The sequence below is a fragment of the Xiphophorus maculatus genome, chromosome 6, assembly GCF_002775205.1.
Source record: "Xiphophorus maculatus strain JP 163 A chromosome 6, X_maculatus-5.0-male, whole genome shotgun sequence".
NCBI classification, from domain to species: Eukaryota; Metazoa; Chordata; class Actinopteri; order Cyprinodontiformes; family Poeciliidae; genus Xiphophorus; species Xiphophorus maculatus.
The window spans coordinates 18,955,298-18,975,618 of record NC_036448.1 but is presented as its reverse complement, the minus strand read 5'-3'; the positions used below and the strand labels follow the sequence as shown (position 1 = coordinate 18,975,618).

Here is a 20,321-nt window from a genome sequence, read left to right as displayed (position 1 = left end):
GATCAAAGCTGATGCACATACAGTTTATATTAAAAACATATTTTTAGCAGGTGTGATCAGATGGACAATTCAGGATAAGAGATCGGTTTTATATGATTTTTAACTTGAACTGAAAACTCAGTTTTTCCTTTTGCCTTTCTTTTTTTGTCATTTTAATTTGGTAATCCTAAAACAACATTTTGATCATTTACATAGATTTTTTTTTTTTTTTTTTTAAAAAGAACAATTTCTATAAATGAACTTTAAACTGCAATTAGGGAAAGAAATTATCTGATTTAATTTGTCAAATTGTGTTGTTTGGTGGATAACTCCACTAATAAACTTTTTTTTTTTCTTTTTTTACTTTGAGTTGCTCACAATTAAATAACAGTTTCAGGAATCTAATTAATTAGCAACATACAGGGAAGACTTTTGGTAAATGTGTAAAAAAGAATAACTCAAATAAGTTTAGCTCTTTTATTTGTTTTTATTAATATATATTTCTAGTTGGTATTGAATTTCTAATTGACAATTTATGACATCCTATGTGGAGCGGATTCAGGAATTTACATTTTGTGGCTCCCCTAAATATACCTAACAAATTTATTTAATTTTAAAAGTCACATTTATTTATTTATTTTAAATAAATGATGTACTTTTTAAATTGATCAAAATGTTGAGGAACATTTTAGTTTTAGCTAATATGTTCGTGTTGTTTTTTTGTTTTGTTTTGTGGCATATAACTACATTTTTAATAAACTCTCTTCAAAATGGGAAAAGTAAGTGAACATGCCAGTTGTACCTTGGTTACTTATTGTAACCAAGGTACAAATTGGTTACAATAAGTCACATGTATGCTCTTAGCAAAATCTACAGTCAAAGCAAAGTTTAAAATAACAGAAACTGATGCAGGTTTATCATTCCACTTCCACACAGCGAGGAGGATGGGAACGGAGGTTAAAAAATAGAAATCTTCAAATTCTACTGTTAAACTACAGCTAGTATGAAAATATGGTACTGCAAATAAAAGATGAACTTATTTTGAGCTTTTTTACACATATGTGAGGAGGTTCTGTACTTGAGTATGTGACATTTGCCTCCACTTTCACACTCATAACCTAATCTAATAAAACTCGGATAACACAAGCACATAACAGAGACTATGGCTGAGCCATGGCTTAGTTCTTTAATAAATAATACATATGTCAAAATTTGTTTAAATTCTCACAGGTACAGAATCCTTGAAAGTATGAGAAATTAGACAATATTGAAGATGTGAATTTTTTTTTCTTTCTGTGCATCATTCATGTAAGAGATTGTCCCTTAAGAGTGAGACCTGATCTAGTGTGGGTACACATGATGAAAATGAAAGTTATGAGAATGTTAACTAATATGATTTTGTACAGAATAAAATGATAAACTAAATGTTACATGTAGCTTTCATGTGTTTAACATCCACTAAAAAATTCAGAAAGTGTCTCATTTCACTTGGTCTGTGAATAGAACATATTTTGTGAAGTTACACTATTTAACAAGAAGAAAACTTGAAAGAGTCTGATAGATCTTGGCTACAGCTGTAGTGTCTTCGGATATCAACACGAAGATGTTTACTACTATGAAGTGCGGAAAATAAAGAAGACGGAGCAGTGTTACGCATCTTCAATCCTGTTGGGGAAACAGAACGTACTGTAAGCAACAGAGCAAGAATGTCAAGAGTTTATGGTTTATATGGTATCAAAGAAGTGGACCACATTGCTAAAGCTGAGCCGTTAAGTGAGACTCACCTGACCATCTCCTTGTACTTGTCCAGAGCCTCCTGGGCCACGTACTGGATGAAAGCTGGATTGTGCAGCTCCAGCTCCCCAGGGATGTTGAGTGTGAGTGGGGGAGAGTTCAGGACGTTTACTTCCACCTTAGTCTCAGTGGCAGACATATTCTGCTCCTCGTGGCTCTCTGGTGCCACCTAGAGAAAAGAAAAGGTAATTGCATTTTCTCTTGCAGACACAGATGCATCCCCTTTTTTAGTTCAGGATATCAATAAAAATGTTTCTTTAATAAATTTGGAACAGAAACACATTCTGATAAAGCTGGTAATCTTCAGCCTGCGATTTCAGCTCTGTGAAGCCTAATCATCACATATTGTGATATTTCAAGTCTTTGCTTCTGTTAATGCTGATGATTAAGGTTAATAGCTAATGAAAATAGTGAAATTCATCTTAGAGAATTTAAATATTACATAAGACTAATAACAGAAGATTTGAAAGGAAATGTTGCTTTACAGTTTAACTTTTGCACATATTACAGTAGGGACACAGTCAGATTGTGGGTCTGCTGAGATTTTTGAGAAAACCTCTGCTTTAAATGTGGCCTTCAGCTGTTCTGCATTGTTGGCTCTGATGTTTCATTTCCCTTTTGACAAGACTTCATAGATTCTCTCTGGGAAACAACATAAAATGTAAAATTCCCTGACTGATGGGTGCACTTTCTTTGGACGTGTTGCAACATCGTAGTGAACCAACACCAGCTGATGATTTGTTGCCCTAAAGCAGTGGTCCCCAAACTACGGCCCGCGGGCCAGATGCGGCCCGCCTCCACATTTGGTCCGGCCCCCTGAACAATACCAGAGTATTTTCATATATGTGCATTTTTATTTGATAAGTTGGACTTTTGCAATAAAATGTTCCTTAGTAATGAACTTTATTTATTATTAACTATTAGTTAGTAACTATTTTATACATGCATATAATTGACCCTATCCCTTTTTTTTTTATGTGGAGAACCCAGTGTTATTTGGTTATTATTTATTTCATAAATAGTGTTATTTCCTGACTTTTGTTCTCTGAAGAATCCAGAAAAGGTTATTTGATTGTGCTTTCTGAAAAACAATACATTTTTATGTTTAGCACTCTTACAATCGTCACACTTTTTCTGTTACAAACTGACCCCGGCTCCCCATCAGAGAAGGGACAAGTTATGTGGCCCTCACAGGAGAAAGTTTGGGGACCCCTGCCCTAAAGTGTGGACACTTCACACTGAGCAAAGAACAGCTTGGATTCTGTACTTCTGCACTCTTCCTCCAGACTCCGGGATGTTGTCTAGATAAGAGGGTAAATTTATTTTGATATTACAGAAGGACGTTGAACCACTGAGGAGGAGTCCACTCCTTTTTTCTTAACTAAAGTGAGATGCTTCTCATGTTGCTTCTGCTTTGAAGGGACGAATGGCACTGGAAATGCAGCAGTTATAGCAAATATTTTAGATACAGTGACTCTTACAGCTCTGTAGAAAATATCTAATGAATTCAGCAGCACAAATTAAAATTGCTTGTAGGGGTACAATCAAAGCTGCAAAGAATGCAGGGTATAGATTTGTAGGAGTTGTTAAAGAGTAAGCATGTCTGTTATTCTTGATATTCGTGCACCTTTGTCCACCACAGGTTCTCCTTCCACTAAACGTTTTGTCATGTTTGTATGCAGCATCTGGGAGCAGCTAACGTCTTTACCAATGAGCTTCCGGATGATGTCTGATTGTTTTGTCTTCCCTATGGTTTTCAGATTTTTACCTGTTAAATTGAATTGCTGAAATAAGTTCACTTATGGAACATGGAGAAAACTTGATCCAATACATATTCACAGCTTATTCAGTTATACTTTTGCCTCCTCTGGTTTGTTGCGTGTTTTTGTCAACTCTGCCTACTCACCATTGTGATGCGGAAAACATTTTGAGGAGTGCTGCTGTTGCTCACAGCCTGAGCCACCCAGCTGAACTCGGCTGCCATGTTGGTCAGCCACTTGACCGTCTCGTCGGTGTGATGCTGGACAATGGACAAGATCTCATCATATTGCTGTTTGGAGATATCCAGCAGCTGGGATATTTCATCCAGCTCCACATGCAGTTCACGGACACCGGTGCACTCTGTGGTGAAATGAAAACATGAGCTGTGGTGTGTAAAGGTGTCAGCTGGACAAAAATAATACATTTTGAGTGAATAGGCGATTCACCTGTGAGCAAAGCTCCCTGGCAGGCCTCACACTTGTTCTGCAGCTGCCAGCACTCTGATGTCTGCCTGCGAAGGTCTTTGCACAGCCTCCTGTTCTGCAGGAAGCGAGGGAAGCTTTTTATCTCTGGACAAAAGTGAAAAATGTGCATATAATTACATCCACACAACTCTGGTCCAATGGCACATGTATGGCATCGGCTACGTGAAAAGACTTGAGTTACCTTTCTTAGTCTCCTCCTCCACAGTCTGATGGATATCATCAAACACCTGGGTAACCACAGCTCCAAACTCCTCCACCACGCTCTTTCCAAAGTCAAAGAATGACTCCAGCACCTCCTCCAGCCCAACGCCCTGCAGGAAGCCGGAGTCGCGCCCAGGGTAGTATGGATCGGAAGCGCTTTCCTCTGACAGTTCATTGGTGTTGTTCAGGAAAGCCTTCTGAAGGACTCCGTCAAGCCTGCTGCTCATCCTGGAGACCAAAGCGATGCTGCAGTTCACCAAGGTCCCCACCTTGCTCATAACTCGCTTGAAAGAATTCTCAATCTGAACTACATCTGGTTCTGATTCATCAGGACTTTGGTTCACCAAGATGTCGCCTGCCTCCAGAGGGCGCTCTCTTGGACCAAAGCGTCTGGAGACTCTTTGGAAAAAGGATTCAACCTGCAACACATGAATGTTATGGCAGTTCCAGTATTTGACCGCTATCCTCCCTTGTAGCTTGAGGGTTGTGAGATGATTGCCAGGGTTATGGAGAGATTATTTAACAACTGGGATAGGAGGCAGTTATCTGAAAGTGGTAAAAATATGGCATGCTACAAACCTAACGTGAAATAATCGTCCACGTAAATATAGACACCAAACAAGGAGAGCATTGTATAAGCATCCAAGGTCTCTTTGTTTACTAAATTTCATATATCATGCAATTAAAATCATAAGATACATTGAAGCTTGTGGTTGCATTGTGGCTACACAAAAAAGACAGAAATTTCATACTTTAATATATCATAATTTTCTTTGCAAATGCAGAGAAAATTGAGTTAAAATCTGAATTTATTGAAACTGTGTTGGGCCCCTATCTGTGGTTGTTTAATGTCTCGTCTTTGTGGGTAAATGAGGAAATTATTGGTTGTCTGTCTCCATTGTCACATTATTTTATGATCCGTTTATGAACTGGATCTAACATAAGGAAGACTAGCTTGTATTTTATATTATTTCTTCTCTGGTGGACACTGCAGTTACACCTTCCAGGCCTCTAAAGACCAAAGAAAACAACTTGTGAGGTAAACTAAGTACTCTGATTTTGCTCAGCAGGACAGCTAGTCATAAATGGAAACTCCTGATTATAAAAGAGCTTGTATTGTCATGCTGCAGGGTTTTTAAGTAAGCGATTACTAGCTGCTCAGTTATGTTCCAAAGCAAAATAGAAGGTCTCAACCCAACTTCTTAATTCTTTTTTGACATTGTAAGAAGAAGGTTGTCATACCTTACTGCGGAAAGAAGCAAAGCCCCTGCGGCAAGTGGAGGTGTAGAAGGTTTTACATGCATCCTCCAGACAGGGTCTACATTCCTCCCACTCTGACTGCAGGGAGTCTTTGCACTGCTCCTCCGCCTCCTCCAGCTTCTCACTCACATCCTTTGCTAGCTGGGCTGCCCCCTGGTGGGAGAAGTGAAAGCTTGTAACATATTTTCATCGTGTTTGAATATTTTTTTTTTCTCATTTATGTCAGGCAAGTTCTCTCGCCTTCTTCTTCTCACTGCTGTGCTTCAGAGAGTTCATGAGGTGCTCATGCTTCTGCTCATTCCTCCACATCACCTCCCTCATCTGCTTCACGCCATACAGCGCTCTTTTCATCTCCTCATTCACAAGCTTCTCACCATCCTCTGACAGCTCTGAGACAAAAATTGAACACGTTGCAATACTGTATTTCCTTTTCTCACACTTACAAAAATTTGAAATGTGTGAACCGATTTTAAAGGAATATTTGGAACATACAGTATGTCTTTCTTTGTCTGGATTGAAACAGGAATTGGAAAAGATTCTGACTTGCCAACTTACGTTTTAAGATGTCCTCTGAGAAGACATTCATTTGGTCAGCGTCTGCAAAACTAAAGACACATGATGCAGCGACGAGAGTCGTCAAAGTGAGAAGGAACTTCATTCTTAGTGGCGATTTGTGATGTGACTCAGATCAGTCTGAAACAGAAAAGAGAAGTTTTTTTTATTCATTTATTTTATTTTATTTTTTGCAGGAGTTTTTTGATGACTGATACCAAAAGTCAACTTTATGCATGTCAGAGTGGTTTTTTGTTTGGGTTTTTTTTACAAATACAAATGAGAAAACACTCCTCTACTATGACACTCATTAATAAAATATACTACAACTAACTGATGTGCGATGCCACCTTTATGAGTAAATGGAATCCACTTATGTGTAATTTAATCTCAGTATGAATCCGGCTGTTTTGCAAAGGTCTAAAGGGTTTGTTAGAAAACATTACGCGAAGCATTATTAAGAACAATGAGCAGATGAGTCAGGAAAAATGTTCTGGAGAAGTTTAAATAAGTGTTGGGTAATAAAACAACCTAGATGGAGTTAAATCCAGGGCAATCCTTTAGGAAAATGTTTTTGATGCTGCTAAAGAATAGACAGTAAGGTGGAGGTTCACCCTCCAGCACCAATACGAATTACACAGAATATTATATTTTATAAAGAATAGCTTGGATGAAAACATGTTTATGTGTTGGACTGGTCGAGTCAAAGTCCAGACAAAATCCAATTGAGTAAATGTCCCAAGACTTGAAAACTGATAATCACAGATGTTCTTCATCTGACCTGCCTGAGCTTGAGGGTTTACAACAAGACAGAGGATAAAACATTTTCATATTCCTTTATTTAATCAGGTAAACCCCGTTGAGATCTAGATCTCATTTTCAAGAGGGACCTGAGCAAAAATTTGCAATACATAGCAACCTGGTTACAAGATAAAGGATAAACATGCAAAGTTGGTAGAGAAAAAACACTTTCATCTGCAACTTTTGTAAAATATGCTCTTTAACAAGAATTGATTCATGAAGGTTGAATAGAAATGCAGGTTGTTTGTAAAAGAAAACACACACACACAAGCCCACACACACACACACATATATATATATATATATATATATATATATAAACCATGTAATGTCCCCCTTTTATTTCACAAATATCCATTAATTAGTGTCACTTAAAATCCTAATAACATACAATGAACTTTATGGTTATCTATCCTTTGCCTAAACCGCAGGGTTGCAGGTTGGTGCTAATCTCCAGCAGTCATTGGGTGAGAGATGTGGAACATCCTGGACTGGTCTTTGCGGTTTTGACATTACAAAATATGGGGGAAAAAATCTAGACTTGTTAATACTTTTGTCACTTGTTTTAAATCTGATAGAAGTAATAGGGTTTTAACTTGACTGTAATTTAACGCAAGAGGCACTTATCAAATCTGCCACTAGGTGGTGCTACACATTTGCTCACAAAGTAAAGTTACTTGGAAATTCTTTTCTGGTTTGATCACACATGAACATTTCTGTTTATAGTTTTCAAGAGCAAAACTATTAAAAAATTAATTGGTAATAAATGAATTCTTCTGATGGCAAGAAAGAAAATTACCCTGACTTTCTTGCACTTTATATTAAAGTTCCAGTTATAAGTAGAGATTAATATGTTTAGGAAGATTTAAATGGCTGCATGTCTTTCCTATTTGTAGCACTTTAAGCAAACTGAAGGTCTGTTTTTCACTGCATTTCATTTGTTCTATAACCATATTTCTTCTTTTGGCGTTCACATCTGACTGTAGTTTTTAGTCTAAGCCATACCGCAAAGAGGCCAACTTAAGTGTGTGAGCCCTGAATAGATTACATTGTTGGGTTCAACTCAGCAGGAAAACAGTGTTTACGTCAGCGACCGTCTGCTGTTTCAGGAGACCGAGCTCCATCAAGTTATGGAAATATTCAGAAAACAAGCAAACAATAAAAATTCAAAGCAAATTTTGAATATATATATATATATATACTGTATATCTTTTTTTAAAATTTTGATTCAGCATCTGAACTCCCCTATCCGCTTTGCTTTATCCCCAGTTATAGTTTGGAGTTATACAATATGGCAACCAAATGAGGATTTAATACAAGAGATGTACCCATTTGAGGCCAGGGTTTAAACTGGTTATAAAATCTGCTTGTTTAAATCCTGCTGCCATCAAATTGAACCTTTATTTATAGACTTCAGATGGCTAAAATATTAGTTGGATGTAGATGGATTAGATGGAACCAAATATTTGTAACATTTTCAAATGATAAAAAAATCCTTACTTCTAAAAGTAAGGATTTTCTTCCTTACTTTTATAAAAATCTTAGAAGCTTCTAAGATTTCTAAAAATCTTAGAAGCAAGGAAGATATCTCACTGTAAAGGAGCAGGTAAATGAGCTAATTCTTTCAAATCATGAAAAAGAGTCGGATGTACTGAAATCTCACTAAGGGAATAGGAAGTACAAGTAAAATTTACATCAGACTGAAAAATTTGGACTGAAAAAAAATTGGTCCATCAGAACTAAAACAACTCACCAGCAGAAGACTGAAGCTCTTCCTCCTTCTGATACAAAACAAAGTGTTTTGTGTGAACAGAAGTGTTTGTGTTATCTTGACCTGCTCAGATCTATTTGTGCTCGTCCTATGTGAACTTCATCCTCTTACTGTCTTTGCTTGAGGTTGATGCCCGTTAATCCACCGCTGGGCATGCTCAGAGGAAGGATTTGCGTAAGTGGTCATATCAAAGGAGCTGCTTGTTGTTCACAAAACTAATTAGTTTTTGGTCATTTGCAATGAGCATCTAGTGGCTGGAAATAGTTTTAGTTACCAAAAAATAATAAAAGATGGTTGATTTCTAAACATGTGCAGCGCTTCTGTGGCATCAGCTCTTAAATCATCTGTCAGTGGGAATCGTCGAGGTCTTGGTCCTAACAATACAAACGCTTTCAGAAGATGTTTCATCACAGTGAGCTCATCTTTATTGTTTTAGTTATTGTGGTGTTTGATGATTAATTTGTTTGGGTAAAGGAAACATTTCTAAATGAGGAAGAAATTAGATCAACAAGACGATTTTAATTTCAGATCCCAACTGATTTTCACTGCAAGGAGTTCTGGAAACCAAGAAACTACCATTGTTTGCTACTGCAAGAGCATTTCTTTGAGAAGGCTTTTCCATTTCCCAAACTTTTACCCATTTTCTTAGATTAAAGCCACAAGTTTCAATGTTTGATAGATCAACGCAAAATAGCAAATCATTCTGAAGTGGAGGAAATGTGATGCATTGTTTTTCAATTGTTTTACAAATAAGTATGTGAATAGTGTGTGAGGCAATGGTGGTCATCAGCCTCCCTTTATTTAATATCCTTAAGTTATCATCTGAGAAAGATGTAAAAGCATATGGTACAACTTCCAACTATCTACAATTACATGTCCACTTCTTAAAGTGACAGGCAAGGCAAGGAGAGTATTCATCAGCGAAACAGAAATGGCCAAGAGACTCATTGTAACACTCAAGAAACTGCAGAGATTCACAGATCAGGTGGGGTAATATGAGGACAGCAACCCTAAACATACAGCCAGAGTTACATGGAAATGGTTTGGATTGACAAACATCCTGATCAAAGCCCAGAAGACCTTCAATCTAATTGAAAATCTGTGGCAAGTCTTGAAAACTGTTGTTCACAGATAGTTATCAAGTCTGACTGAGGCTGAAGCTGTCTTGTAAAGCAGAATGATGAATAAATCTCAGTCTCTATATGTTTAAAGCTGATAGAGAAATATCCCAATATCTGATGTAAAAGACATAAACATTGACACAAGATGGCTCACCACACTTTTCAGATTTTTTATTGTGACAACAAAAACAGAAGCAACTTGTTATTTTCCTACAAGCTCAAAGTTTAGAGTCTAATATGTGTTAAGATATCACATAGAATCCCAGTAACACTCAATAAAAGTTGTGGTTGTCGTATGACAATAGAATAAAAAGTTAATGGGATGTGACTAATTTCTCAAGCCTAAACCTCTTTGCATTGACAAACCAAAAATACCAAGGATCTGTTTATCTGTAAATGATTTCAACGTATCTCCTCATCAGATTTGAATCCAATGTGTGACACAGGACAATGTTCTTAGGTTTTTCTCTGCAACTATTCCTCCTCCTCCCAAAAAAATTGTGCTCTATGCAGAGCCTGTGACCCAGAAAATTGAGTCCTTAAAGGATCATAATCAGAAGCAGACAGAACTTTAGCCCTTGCTGGCACTTTCAGCACCTGGTTCATATAACACCATAGGGAGAATATTTTACCAGATATTATCCCCTGGTCCACCTAAACCACAGAAAAGACTTTATAGTAAAACCAAGTGGTAAAAGACTGCAGGCAAGCAATTAATCACAGAGAGATCAACGTAAAACAAGAGCTTTAGGCACTAAATTGTTGAACATGATCACATTGGTATGTTTTAGTCTGGGAGACAAATAGATGAAGGACATAAACTGCTTCACAATGAACAGGGCTGATGAATGGATGTTCTTTGAGGTAAAACTGAACTGAGAAACGTTAAGTGTTGCTCAGTCAACAGAAAACTTCAGTTTGACAGGACACAGCATCCTTTGGAGCTTCATGTGGTCACATTAAACATACTGAGATGAGAAATGTGTTTTTGCTTAAAGCAGGGGCCCTCATGAGGTTATATTACAACGTTTTTGACTTCATATGAAAATGAATGTGTCGTGCTTTTTGTTTTTGATTTTAAAGTTATTCTATTTTATTCAGAACTTATTTGTCTATTCCAGTGAACTACCTAAAAAGAAATCAATCCTGGAATACGGTTCAAACAATCCACATAATCAATGCAGTTACTCAAACTACAAAACATTTTCTAACAAATGTTAAGAAATGTAAATGCGAAACAATCTCTAAAGCATATGAATGGTTAATGTAGTGTTATTAACTAAGTAATTACGAGTAATCACTTTAATCAAACTTTCAAAATGTAGTCATAGATTTGTATTATATCTACACATCATTCATTTAATTTTATCTTGAACAATATGATAAAGATTTTCTAGAACGTTTTCAAACCTGGGCCCTATCATTTATGTACTTATGTCCTGAATTTCACCACTGAGCCGCAAGAAAGGATATTTTAGTTCTGTGACTGAACCCTTTACATGTTTGGTCCCTTATTCAATTTCCCTCTTAGTTCATGACCAAACTTGAAACAGGCCAAAATAAGTGCTGCGTGTGAAAATAGTTGGCCAACATCACCGTTACATCATCATCTTTACTGCCCCCAAGTGGCCAAAGCGGAATACTAAGCTTGCACTGTGCAGGTGGACTCTATCCAGCTTAGAAAAGTAAAAGTAAAGTCAAAATAAGAACTGGAGATTACTGCTTTTTAATTCAAATTTCAAAACAAGGCTGTGCTTTTAAAAATATTTTAGAAGTGCTGCATTTTTAAGAAAATTGTTAGATCCATTTCACACCTTTTTATTTTCTCTCTTATCCAAACCTCCATGTCATACAAGTTCAAACTGTGTAATCAGAATTTGTTTGTCGTCATTAAATTTAATTATTCTCGATGTTTAAAATCACAAAGCAGCGCACGCAAAGAAAGCAGCTGTGTGCAGACGGTGCGCACAGATGTGAGGGGCTCGTGGTTTCTCCAAGCAGTGCGTGCAGCACTTCCTCTCACGTTAGGACTCCTTAAGTTTTTAAGCTCCTCTTGTTGCTGCAGCGGCAGGAGAACCACCTCAGATCCGAGTAGGACAGAGAGTCAAGCTCATCTCAGCATCTCTCTGCACTGACAGAAGCCAGGGAAATTCATATGAAGTTTGCATCATTTCAACAAAGTTCTTTTTATTTTATTGATTCATTTTTTTAATTATTTTGTTTTTTTGGCAACAATACCTGCACTGAAAGAGAAGAAAGAGAGAGCTACACAGTAGGGAAAAACACTTGGATTTGCCTCCTATTTTTTTTTTTTTTTTCTTAAATTGTTTTTCCTGCTGATAAAACGAGGACAGTGTGATACCTGCAGATTCAAGGTGCCTTATGGCAAATTCCAATGCGATGCTGGAGTGACTTCAACCAATAGATAAACAGACTCCAGCGAACCAAAATGAAAGGTAGGCTTCACTTTAATGATAACTATTAAAATTGTTTTAAATCGACCGCAGGCTTATAAACGCCACGTGTCAGTGATGACTGATCAATTGTTCCTCGCTCTCTTTTTTTTTTTTTTTTTTCTTGTCACATTTTTCTGCGCTCATTCTTTCTCCTGCTCTGGGACAAGAGGAGAGGAATGCGTGGGTTACTACTCTAACATCTGGTTTCACTTACCAAGCTTTTGCCTAAAATTGTTTTGCATCTGTCCACCGATGAACATCAGACAGAAAGGCAGATAAAAAAAAAACAGCTGTCCCAAACAGAAGTTATGCACATGACTTTAGACAAATGGCGCTTGATTATGTAGCTCTCATTCATGCACTTATTTTAAAAATTGACCCTGGCTCAGATAAATCAAGTGCTGCTGCAGGAACCGATGAGTCAGTTTTAATTCAAGCAAATTAAAAGCTTCGTTGTGGCCTCACTTGTTCTCCTGCTGCTTTTAAACACTAAAATACGTCGCATGAATCACGCTGGCGCTGATGTAAACAAAGGCTTATAATAAACTCGCCTGGATGTGAGGCTCATGTGGTTCCCTGATGTGTTGGACTTTGCTAAATAAAGACTGAGGCATGTCGTTCCCAGCCTCTCTGGGTAAGTCAGTAGGCTATGAACTTGTGGGAAATAATTAACATCCCAACAACGCTGCCCCCTTGTGGTCGTTCTCGGAAAACTGTAGATTGTGAGAATAACAACAGGGCCTTGCAAAAGTATTCACACCGCATTGAATGTTTTTACATTTTTGTCACGCTACAACCACAAATAAGAAGGGATTTAATGATACACAGTTGTTGTTGTTGTTGTTGTTGTTGTTATTTTTTGCAAATAAATATCTAAAAGAAATATGGGGCGCAGATTTCATCCCCTTTGTGTCTGTATGTTAGAGAATATTACAGAACAAACAAGCATGATGAAGACAGAGGAACACAATTGGCATAAAGTTGAGGAAAATTTTCAATTTCAAGGATTAGATTCTAAAACAAAACACCAAGCTTAGAGCTACAAAGTGCCATGTAGCTCATGGCACTTTGCTTAATCGACAGCCTGAAAATGGAGACACTATTTGTTGTATAAAGCATTTAGAGGTCATATTCCCAGTTTGCCAGGAGACATTTAGGAGACAGCAAATTCAGACGAGACAAAATTTGTTGGAAAACTAGCACTGCAACACTGAAAACACCACCACCTTTTCAAAACATGCTTGTCATGCTGTGGAGGATGGTTTTACTTAACAGGGGAAATTTAGTGTGTGAAAGTGTAAGATCCCAACACTTGGGGAAAAAATGGAAGAAAACCAGTTAGAGATTGCCAGCAGAAGAACGGTGTAACGGCTTAACATCAAACCCCAATAATGTGTTAAAGGGAACTATTTAAAATCCAGCTTTAATTATTTCACTGAAATCCATTTGAAATTCACTTGAATAGTACTGGAGATTTTCTAAAACAAAACATGTTTTGGATACAATCCTACTTTAGATTAACAGTTTTTGTTGGTCTTACAGTGGGTTAAAAGTGATTGCAGAGTTTATACACTATACTACATTATATTGCCAAAAATATCAAGATGCTTGCCACAAACACGCACATACACACATTCAGACATTCACACACAAACTGTAATGATACCTTAATCTCGATATAGACTTGGCTGGCCCCTAGCAGCTATAACAACTTCAACTTTTCTGGGAAGGCTCTTCCCAAAGTTTGTAAGTGTGTTTATTGGAATTTTTTAACATTCTTCCAGAAGTGCATGTATAAGGTTAGATGAGATGAAACCTGGTTTGTAGTTTTAACTCTAGTTTAAGATCGAAATCAGGCAGTTGAAGTTCCTCCACACCAACTTTAATCTCTCCTCTCGACCTTGCTTGGTGAATTCTCCAAACTCATTCTGAAAATTTGGATGCATAAAATTGTCTCGAATTTCTTTGTAAGCAGTAGCATTAAGACGTATTTTCACCATAACTGAAGGCCAAAGACCAACCCCTAAAAAATAATCCCAGATCATAAAACAACCGCCACAAAACTTTATACCTGGCACACCACACCCAGGCGATGGCAATTCCTTTCAACCACAAAACCCAAACTATTTGGATTGCCAGCTGTCAATGTCAACATGCATTAATACGGTGTATTAAGCATGATATCATAAAAGTGGTCTTACTTTTCTTTTAAATAGTTTGTTTTATCCGCGTTTGTGTAATGATGAAATACTTCTGAAATGTTCTGCGTTCAGATTACAGGGAAAGGTCCCTCAGTTTTGTCTGTAAAACAAATGAAATTCCCATCTGATGAAATGTTAATATTGAGCAACCTCCTGCAAAGTAGTACAGCTGTAGCCTTTATAAATTAAATCCAAACAACCTTCACTCTGATTCACATTTTTTAAGTCAGCCATTTGGAAATAAAAAGCGAAGCGTGATTTCGCCTGAATGACTCTTGAGCAGCCAGGGACGCTCATGTTGTCCAAGTGTGATACAAACACAATCATGCCGCTCATAAACATAAACCGGAAAATGTTTAGTGGAGATGTTGGGAAAGCCAAAATTCCTCCTTTGGATCTTTTACAACAGCTTGGATTATTCATATCACTCTTTAGCTCATTGTGGGGTCTGCTAAGTGGTAACTGTGATTAGAAGGTCATTTCCCAGAAACAAACAAAACCACATTTTCTCAATGGAGGCTTTTTATCCTATGAACTGTCCTGTTTTTTTCTTTCTATGATCTGTCTAGGTCATTTTGATCAAAGTTGCATAAAATAACCTTTATCAACACATAGTATTCATTTAGTTTTTTTAATGTAGCTTGTTTACAGAAATGTGAATAAAAATACTTAACCAACCATGTTAAATGACCGGCACCTCTAAAGGCTAAAACATCTATTGTTTTGTTTCATGTTTTTAAATTAAATAAATGTTTTTTTCCTTAATTTATTTTTTTCTCTGCAGACGAATTTACTGATGAAGAGGAGGTGCAGTCCTTCGGCTATAAACGGTTTGGTAAGCATTGGCTGCCTCCTTCGTTTCTAGCTTTGACCACTCTTCCAATTAGTTTAACTCCCAATGACACAATGTTAATACAAGTTATTGCAATTTAGGGGCTGTTGTGTTTTGTTTGGAGTAGATCCCACCTACACTAATCTCTGAGGTCAAACAGAAACCAGAATTTCCCAGAAACAAGCTCATTTTTGGCCTTTTCCTACATTGTTTCTTTTTCTTTTTATACGACTACTGTGTACAGTAAAAATGGAAACCACAGACTTCTGGGTGTTCCTGACCAGCTGCTGACTTTGCACTGTTTTCACAATATCAGAGTGCTTTCATTTCACTCAGTACAAAACTATTCTTTTGTGAATCAACTTTTCTACTCACTATTTCTCCGCTTGAGTGTTTTAGTTCATTCACAGCAGTGATTGCTCTGAAATGAATGACATGTTTTAGTTTCATATATTTTACTAGCAATGCAAGGTGTGTGCACCAATGATTAGGTTGAAAAATATTTCTCAGTTTTTGTTTGTTTTCTTTTAATTAATATAAGTGTATAAGTATAAGTGTACTTATAATTATAAGTGTAAAATGAAACCATTTTAATAAAAGATGAATTTATTTTTTTCTCATCCTTACCAAGTATGCTGTACATTGTTGAGGGCTCAATGCAGTGGGAGTTTTGATCTTTCAAGCAAGGCAATGTCTTTTGTCCAATTAGCCAATGCAACTTGACTAATCAGCAAAGTTGATCCAAAATTCCCGCACATCTTCTTTTGTGTAACTACCTCCTTTGGCTTGTGCTGCTGCAACTTTTGGATGATGTATTGGTTGACCCTGGGGCCTTTTGCAAAGATCAAGTTACTGCACTTGAGGTTGTTTGGTTTAAGAGGTGTTTTAGTGCTCATTTATATGTTGCTCAAGCATTAGGCACACATATGTCAAGAGGTGCGAATGCAGCAGGAATCCACAGACCATATGTCACCACATTTAGTTTATGCAGTCTTCTTGCCTGCTTGACATCTGCATGTATTGATGCTTTTAGTTTGGATTTTCTTGGTTCCAAACTAAATATTTGTCTGGCTATGGACAACTTCACGTCACCAAAATGGGATTAATGCATTTGTTATTTATTTTGAGCATATGTATGTTTCATGTATAGGGTTGACGTTTGGTTACCAAACAGCTGTACACAATCAGCTCCCAGGTTAAAGGATCACTCCACATAAAATCCATCTTCTAAGTATCTGATAATAAATAAACTCCTACAAAACATTCACAGAGCCTTCATTATGTGGTAATTACTTTGACTGAGCATAAATACTATGGAGAAATACATCACTCTGCTAAAGTATTTACACCCGTTTAACTCTTTTCAGCCACAAACTTCAAAGTATTGTACTGAGATTTTAAGTACTTTGTAGAACCACCTTTCCCTGCAATTACAGCTGCAAATCTTTTGGGATATGTCTCTATCAACTTTCCACATCTAGTGACTGATTTTTTTTTTTACCAGTCCTATGCAAAATAGCTCAAGCTCAGTGAGAGTTAATGGAGAGTCTCAGTGAACGTGGGTTTTCAAGTCTCGCCACAGATTCTTGATAAGATTTAGGTTTGAACTTTGACTGAGTTATTCTAACACATGATTACCCATCAAGCTAAACCATTCTGTAATAGCAGTTGCTGTTCTGCTTGAAGGTGGATCTCATTTCCAGTCTGAATTAATAGGTTATGTTTCAAGATTGTACATTTTTATATTCATCTATTCTCCCATTGGTTCTGACAAGGTTGAAGAGAAGCATCCCGACATGATGCTGCCACCACTATGTTTCACTCTGGGAATGGTGTGATAATGGTGAAGAACAATGTTAGTTTTTTGCTCATATTTCTTTGTGTGTAGGCTAAAACTGTTGTTTTTTAGAGCCTTTCTTTCACATGGTCGCTGTCTTCTACGTGACTTGTAGACTTTAAATTTATATTTCTTTGAGCAGCGGCTTTCCTCATGCCATTATTAGCTGGAGGCCAGATTTGTATGGTGTGTGACAAATAGCTATACTGTCAACAGATTTATTTCCCTGAACTGCAGATTTTTGCATCTCCCTTATTTTTACAGTTGTGCTTCTAGCTGCTTCTCTGACTTATGCTCTCCAGGCCCAGCTTGTCAGTTTAGGTGGACGTTTATGTCTTGTTAGGTTTGAGGTCCATTTTCTTTTACAGATTATGAACAGTGTTCCATGAAATTTTCTAATCTTGAGATCTTGGTCTAAAAACTATGATGCAGATGAGAGTAAAAAGTGTAGAAAAACTTGAGTACAAATGCACACCACCCTTTTCCACTTATTTTTCCACTTATGCACTACTTACTGTTGGTTAATTATATGATCCCAGTAAAATGCACTGATGTTTGTTGTGATAGTAAAAATGTGACAAAATGTAAAAAAAAGTTTAGTAACTGAGCTTTTGTTTTGCCCTGTGATTAAAAAACCTCATGGCTCCTGCTCTCAGTTTATTGCTCTGAACTAAATCTTTTCATCTATGCGGGAAAAAAAGCAAATGCCTTTTCCAAACATGTAAACTCCTTGTCTACTGCACACACTTGTGCACTGACAGAAACTCTGGCTGCTCTGCCATTCATATGTTTTTAGCAAGGAGAGGAATGAAGTACATAACTCATTCTGGCATCTGCTTTCCACAGAGGGTTTATTTTTCCGCTGTGAATCCAAACCTGAGACGCTGATGATTTGCTTCCTGTGTCCGTACTGGAAGTTTATTCAATCCAAACTTGTAAACGCCGAAAGCAGGAGAGGTGGAGTGTACAGGAGTCAGGATCCAGGTTTGTGAGCAAGAGAAGAAGCAAGAGGGATGGAAACTTTTTTTTTTCCTTCAAAACGTTTTTCAACCTACTTTTTTATATTATCAGGGTTGTTTTTGATTTTAGATTTTTTCATTTTGTATTTTTTTCAGTGGGGAAACATTTGTCAACACTTATTTTGAGCAGAGGAGTCACATTCCTTGCCTGACTTATTTTTGGGAGCAAAACAGCAAGTGGCTTTAATTTACGGGGACTTTATTATGAGAAAAGAATGTCTTCAAAATGCCTGCCTTCTACTTACAACCCCACTCCGGGGCATGCATGCAGTGTGTGCGCTGGTATCCTAATGAAAGATTACTCTTGTGTTTTTAATAAAAAGCAGTCAGAGAGGGGGGGGAGTCGAAGGAGGAAAAAGCACAAGCATTAGAGCATTGTAGAGATTGTGAAAAAGGTTAACTGCACAAGAAGAAAGCAGAAACAAAGCTTTCTTTTCGTGTGTGTATCTGTTCTGTTTTATCTGATGTACACAGATAAAACAGCACAGGTATAATATTTGCTTGGATGATTTGTTCAAATTGTTTCAGGCTGTTATTGGTCACATAATCTTTGGTTAGTGCTTAATCGACCAATAGAAGAGAGGCATAATGTATGCCAGACAGGGGCAGAATATCTGCATCCTGCTGTGAGAAAATCCAAAGTATGCAACAAGCATTTCTGCTCAAATTGAGGACAGATTTAGATGGGGCTCAGGTCAACTATCCAGAACCCTTAGCGCAATTATGTCCGGATTAACTCCTGATTCTATTATTTATTTTGTGCGTCTGACATGCAGACGTTAGTAATAACTTGACAAACTCTTCTTTGGCACATTGTTCTAGACAGGATTTGCTAAAGCCATGGGAGGCACTGATGGATGATTTACTTTTGATAAAAGTGAAACAAAAATTTTATCAAATGGTTGAATTTTTAATTCTCTTTTAGAATCTCCTTCATGCAATAAACTAGAGTTAGTTTTTCTCAAACTATTAAATGATTTAAAAAATGCATTTGCAGAGGAGCTTCTGTGTGTGAGTGTTTTTTATATGTTGCTGCTGTAGTTTTGACTGGAATTAGCTTAACCGACCTCATCAAATTTTCTGTTTCACCATTCCCCTGTTGGCCCCCATGGGAGATCTGGGCCAATTTCAACAGAACGCCTTTAACCCGCTGTCATCTGATAAGGTGTCTTCTCTCACATAATAGATGTTTGTCAAGATCTTTGTCCAAAGCCAGGTCTGGCTCCATCACAGAAATAACAGACTCAATATCAGAAGTGTCTCAGTTAATTATCAGTGAAGAAATTGTACATTTATCTCTGCAATACTGTGTAGCCCAAGGGAGGCCTGCTGGTCCCAAAGAGGCCAGCTCAAACCTCACTGCATCCTCTATTTATAATACAAAGAAAGTTCAAAAGAAAGTTTTTTCAGTTTGTTTTGTTTTGGCATGAGTTATAGTGCTGCTCACCGTCCAGCTCCCAGATCTGACTGTAGCACTTTTGTTCCTGTGGTTGTGCTTACATTGGCCCTCTACCAACATACTGGATTGGCTTCATCGTGTTTAATAGCGAGGAGTTTTTCCATTTGCAAGGTTTCTCAAATGTTTAAAAAGATAAATGAAAGCATGATCTTTTCTGATAACGTACACACATTCTCACACAAGAACGGTGATGGAAAATGTAATTTTTGTGGGGTCGACTACACAATGTTCAGTCCTACAGAGTGTTCCAGTTTAACTTCACCTCTATGTGTTGCAATCAGATTTGAAGATCAAGGTCAAGTTTATGCTCAGGAGATGAAATCAGTTTCTGAAACATAACAATTTCCCATAATTGTGCCTTCTATTCATTTAACCAGGGTTTCTCTTGTTTTAGAAGCACTTCTAGAAGCTGCTGCCAATAAAAATGGGAGTTTCTTTTCTTAGCTGACTGGTAGTAACCAAGTTACAATTCACCTCCATCATCTCAAGCTAGTTTCTGACCATTGGTTCACTGCATTACAACGTCATCAGACTTGAATCTAATATGATATCTTTTGGATGTAGTGGAACTGCATGACAATATGAACTAAAATGTTTCCTACACCTTATTGAATCTATATTATAAACAGTCTGGGCAGCTCTGACGGAGCAGGGGGTCTAACCACATACCAAGTATTTAAAAAAAATGCTGGGGAGTGAAAATCCTGGTGACATGGCCTGTATCTAAGTGAAATCTTTATGCAATCATGGAAGTAATGGGAATGCCCCTGTAACAGTGGCCAGTGCCTTGTA

General features: G+C 37.3%; 2 protein-coding genes across 3 annotated transcripts in view; one reads left to right on the top strand and one right to left on the bottom strand.

Moving 5' to 3' along the window:
- Nucleotides 1-195: 195 nt before the first annotated feature.
- Nucleotides 196-8,695, bottom strand: LOC102228538 (clusterin-like protein 1). 2 transcript variants are annotated; one of them, XM_023335722.1, is made up of 9 exons: nt 8,587-8,695; nt 6,036-6,173; nt 5,721-5,869; nt 5,463-5,633; nt 4,201-4,639; nt 3,981-4,103; nt 3,680-3,894; nt 1,764-1,942; nt 196-1,644 (listed from the first exon to the last, which is right to left on the bottom strand). In XM_023335722.1, exons 2-9 carry the CDS (start codon nt 6,136-6,138, stop codon nt 1,629-1,631), a joined length of 1,395 nt encoding a protein of 464 aa, XP_023191490.1. In that variant the 5' UTR covers nt 6,139-6,173; nt 8,587-8,695; the 3' UTR covers nt 196-1,628. The 2 variants fall into 2 exon arrangements, with proteins under 2 accessions (XP_023191490.1, XP_023191491.1); XM_023335723.1 differs by lacking the exon at nt 196-1,644 and having other exon boundaries at nt 1,760-1,942.
- Nucleotides 8,696-11,720: 3,025 nt separating this feature from the next.
- Nucleotides 11,721-20,321, top strand: part of LOC102228282 (collectin-12-like) — a 30,344-nt gene continuing 21,743 nt past the window's right edge. Inside the window, exons 1-2 of the mRNA XM_023336179.1 lie at nt 11,721-12,181; nt 15,167-15,217. Of these exons, the coding sequence (XP_023191947.1) occupies nt 12,175-12,181; nt 15,167-15,217 (58 nt within the window). The 5' untranslated portion in view covers nt 11,721-12,174. The remainder of the gene's footprint in view (nt 12,182-15,166; nt 15,218-20,321) is intronic.

What these genes read in the sequence shown, in the direction of transcription:
- LOC102228538 (XM_023335722.1), bottom strand. Translation starts at nt 6,138, where the DNA reads ATGAAGTTCCTTCTCACTTTGACGACTCTCGTCGCTGCATCATGTGTC. An exon ending in CCAGGGAGCTTTGCTCACAG is followed by an intron (nt 3,895 to 3,980) that starts GTGAATCGCCTA and finishes ATTTCACCACAG; the next exon opens with AGTGCACCGGTGTCCGTGAA. An exon ending in ATGTTTTCCGCATCACAATG is followed by an intron (nt 1,943 to 3,679) that starts GTGAGTAGGCAG and finishes TCTTTTCTCTAG; the next exon opens with GTGGCACCAGAGAGCCACGA.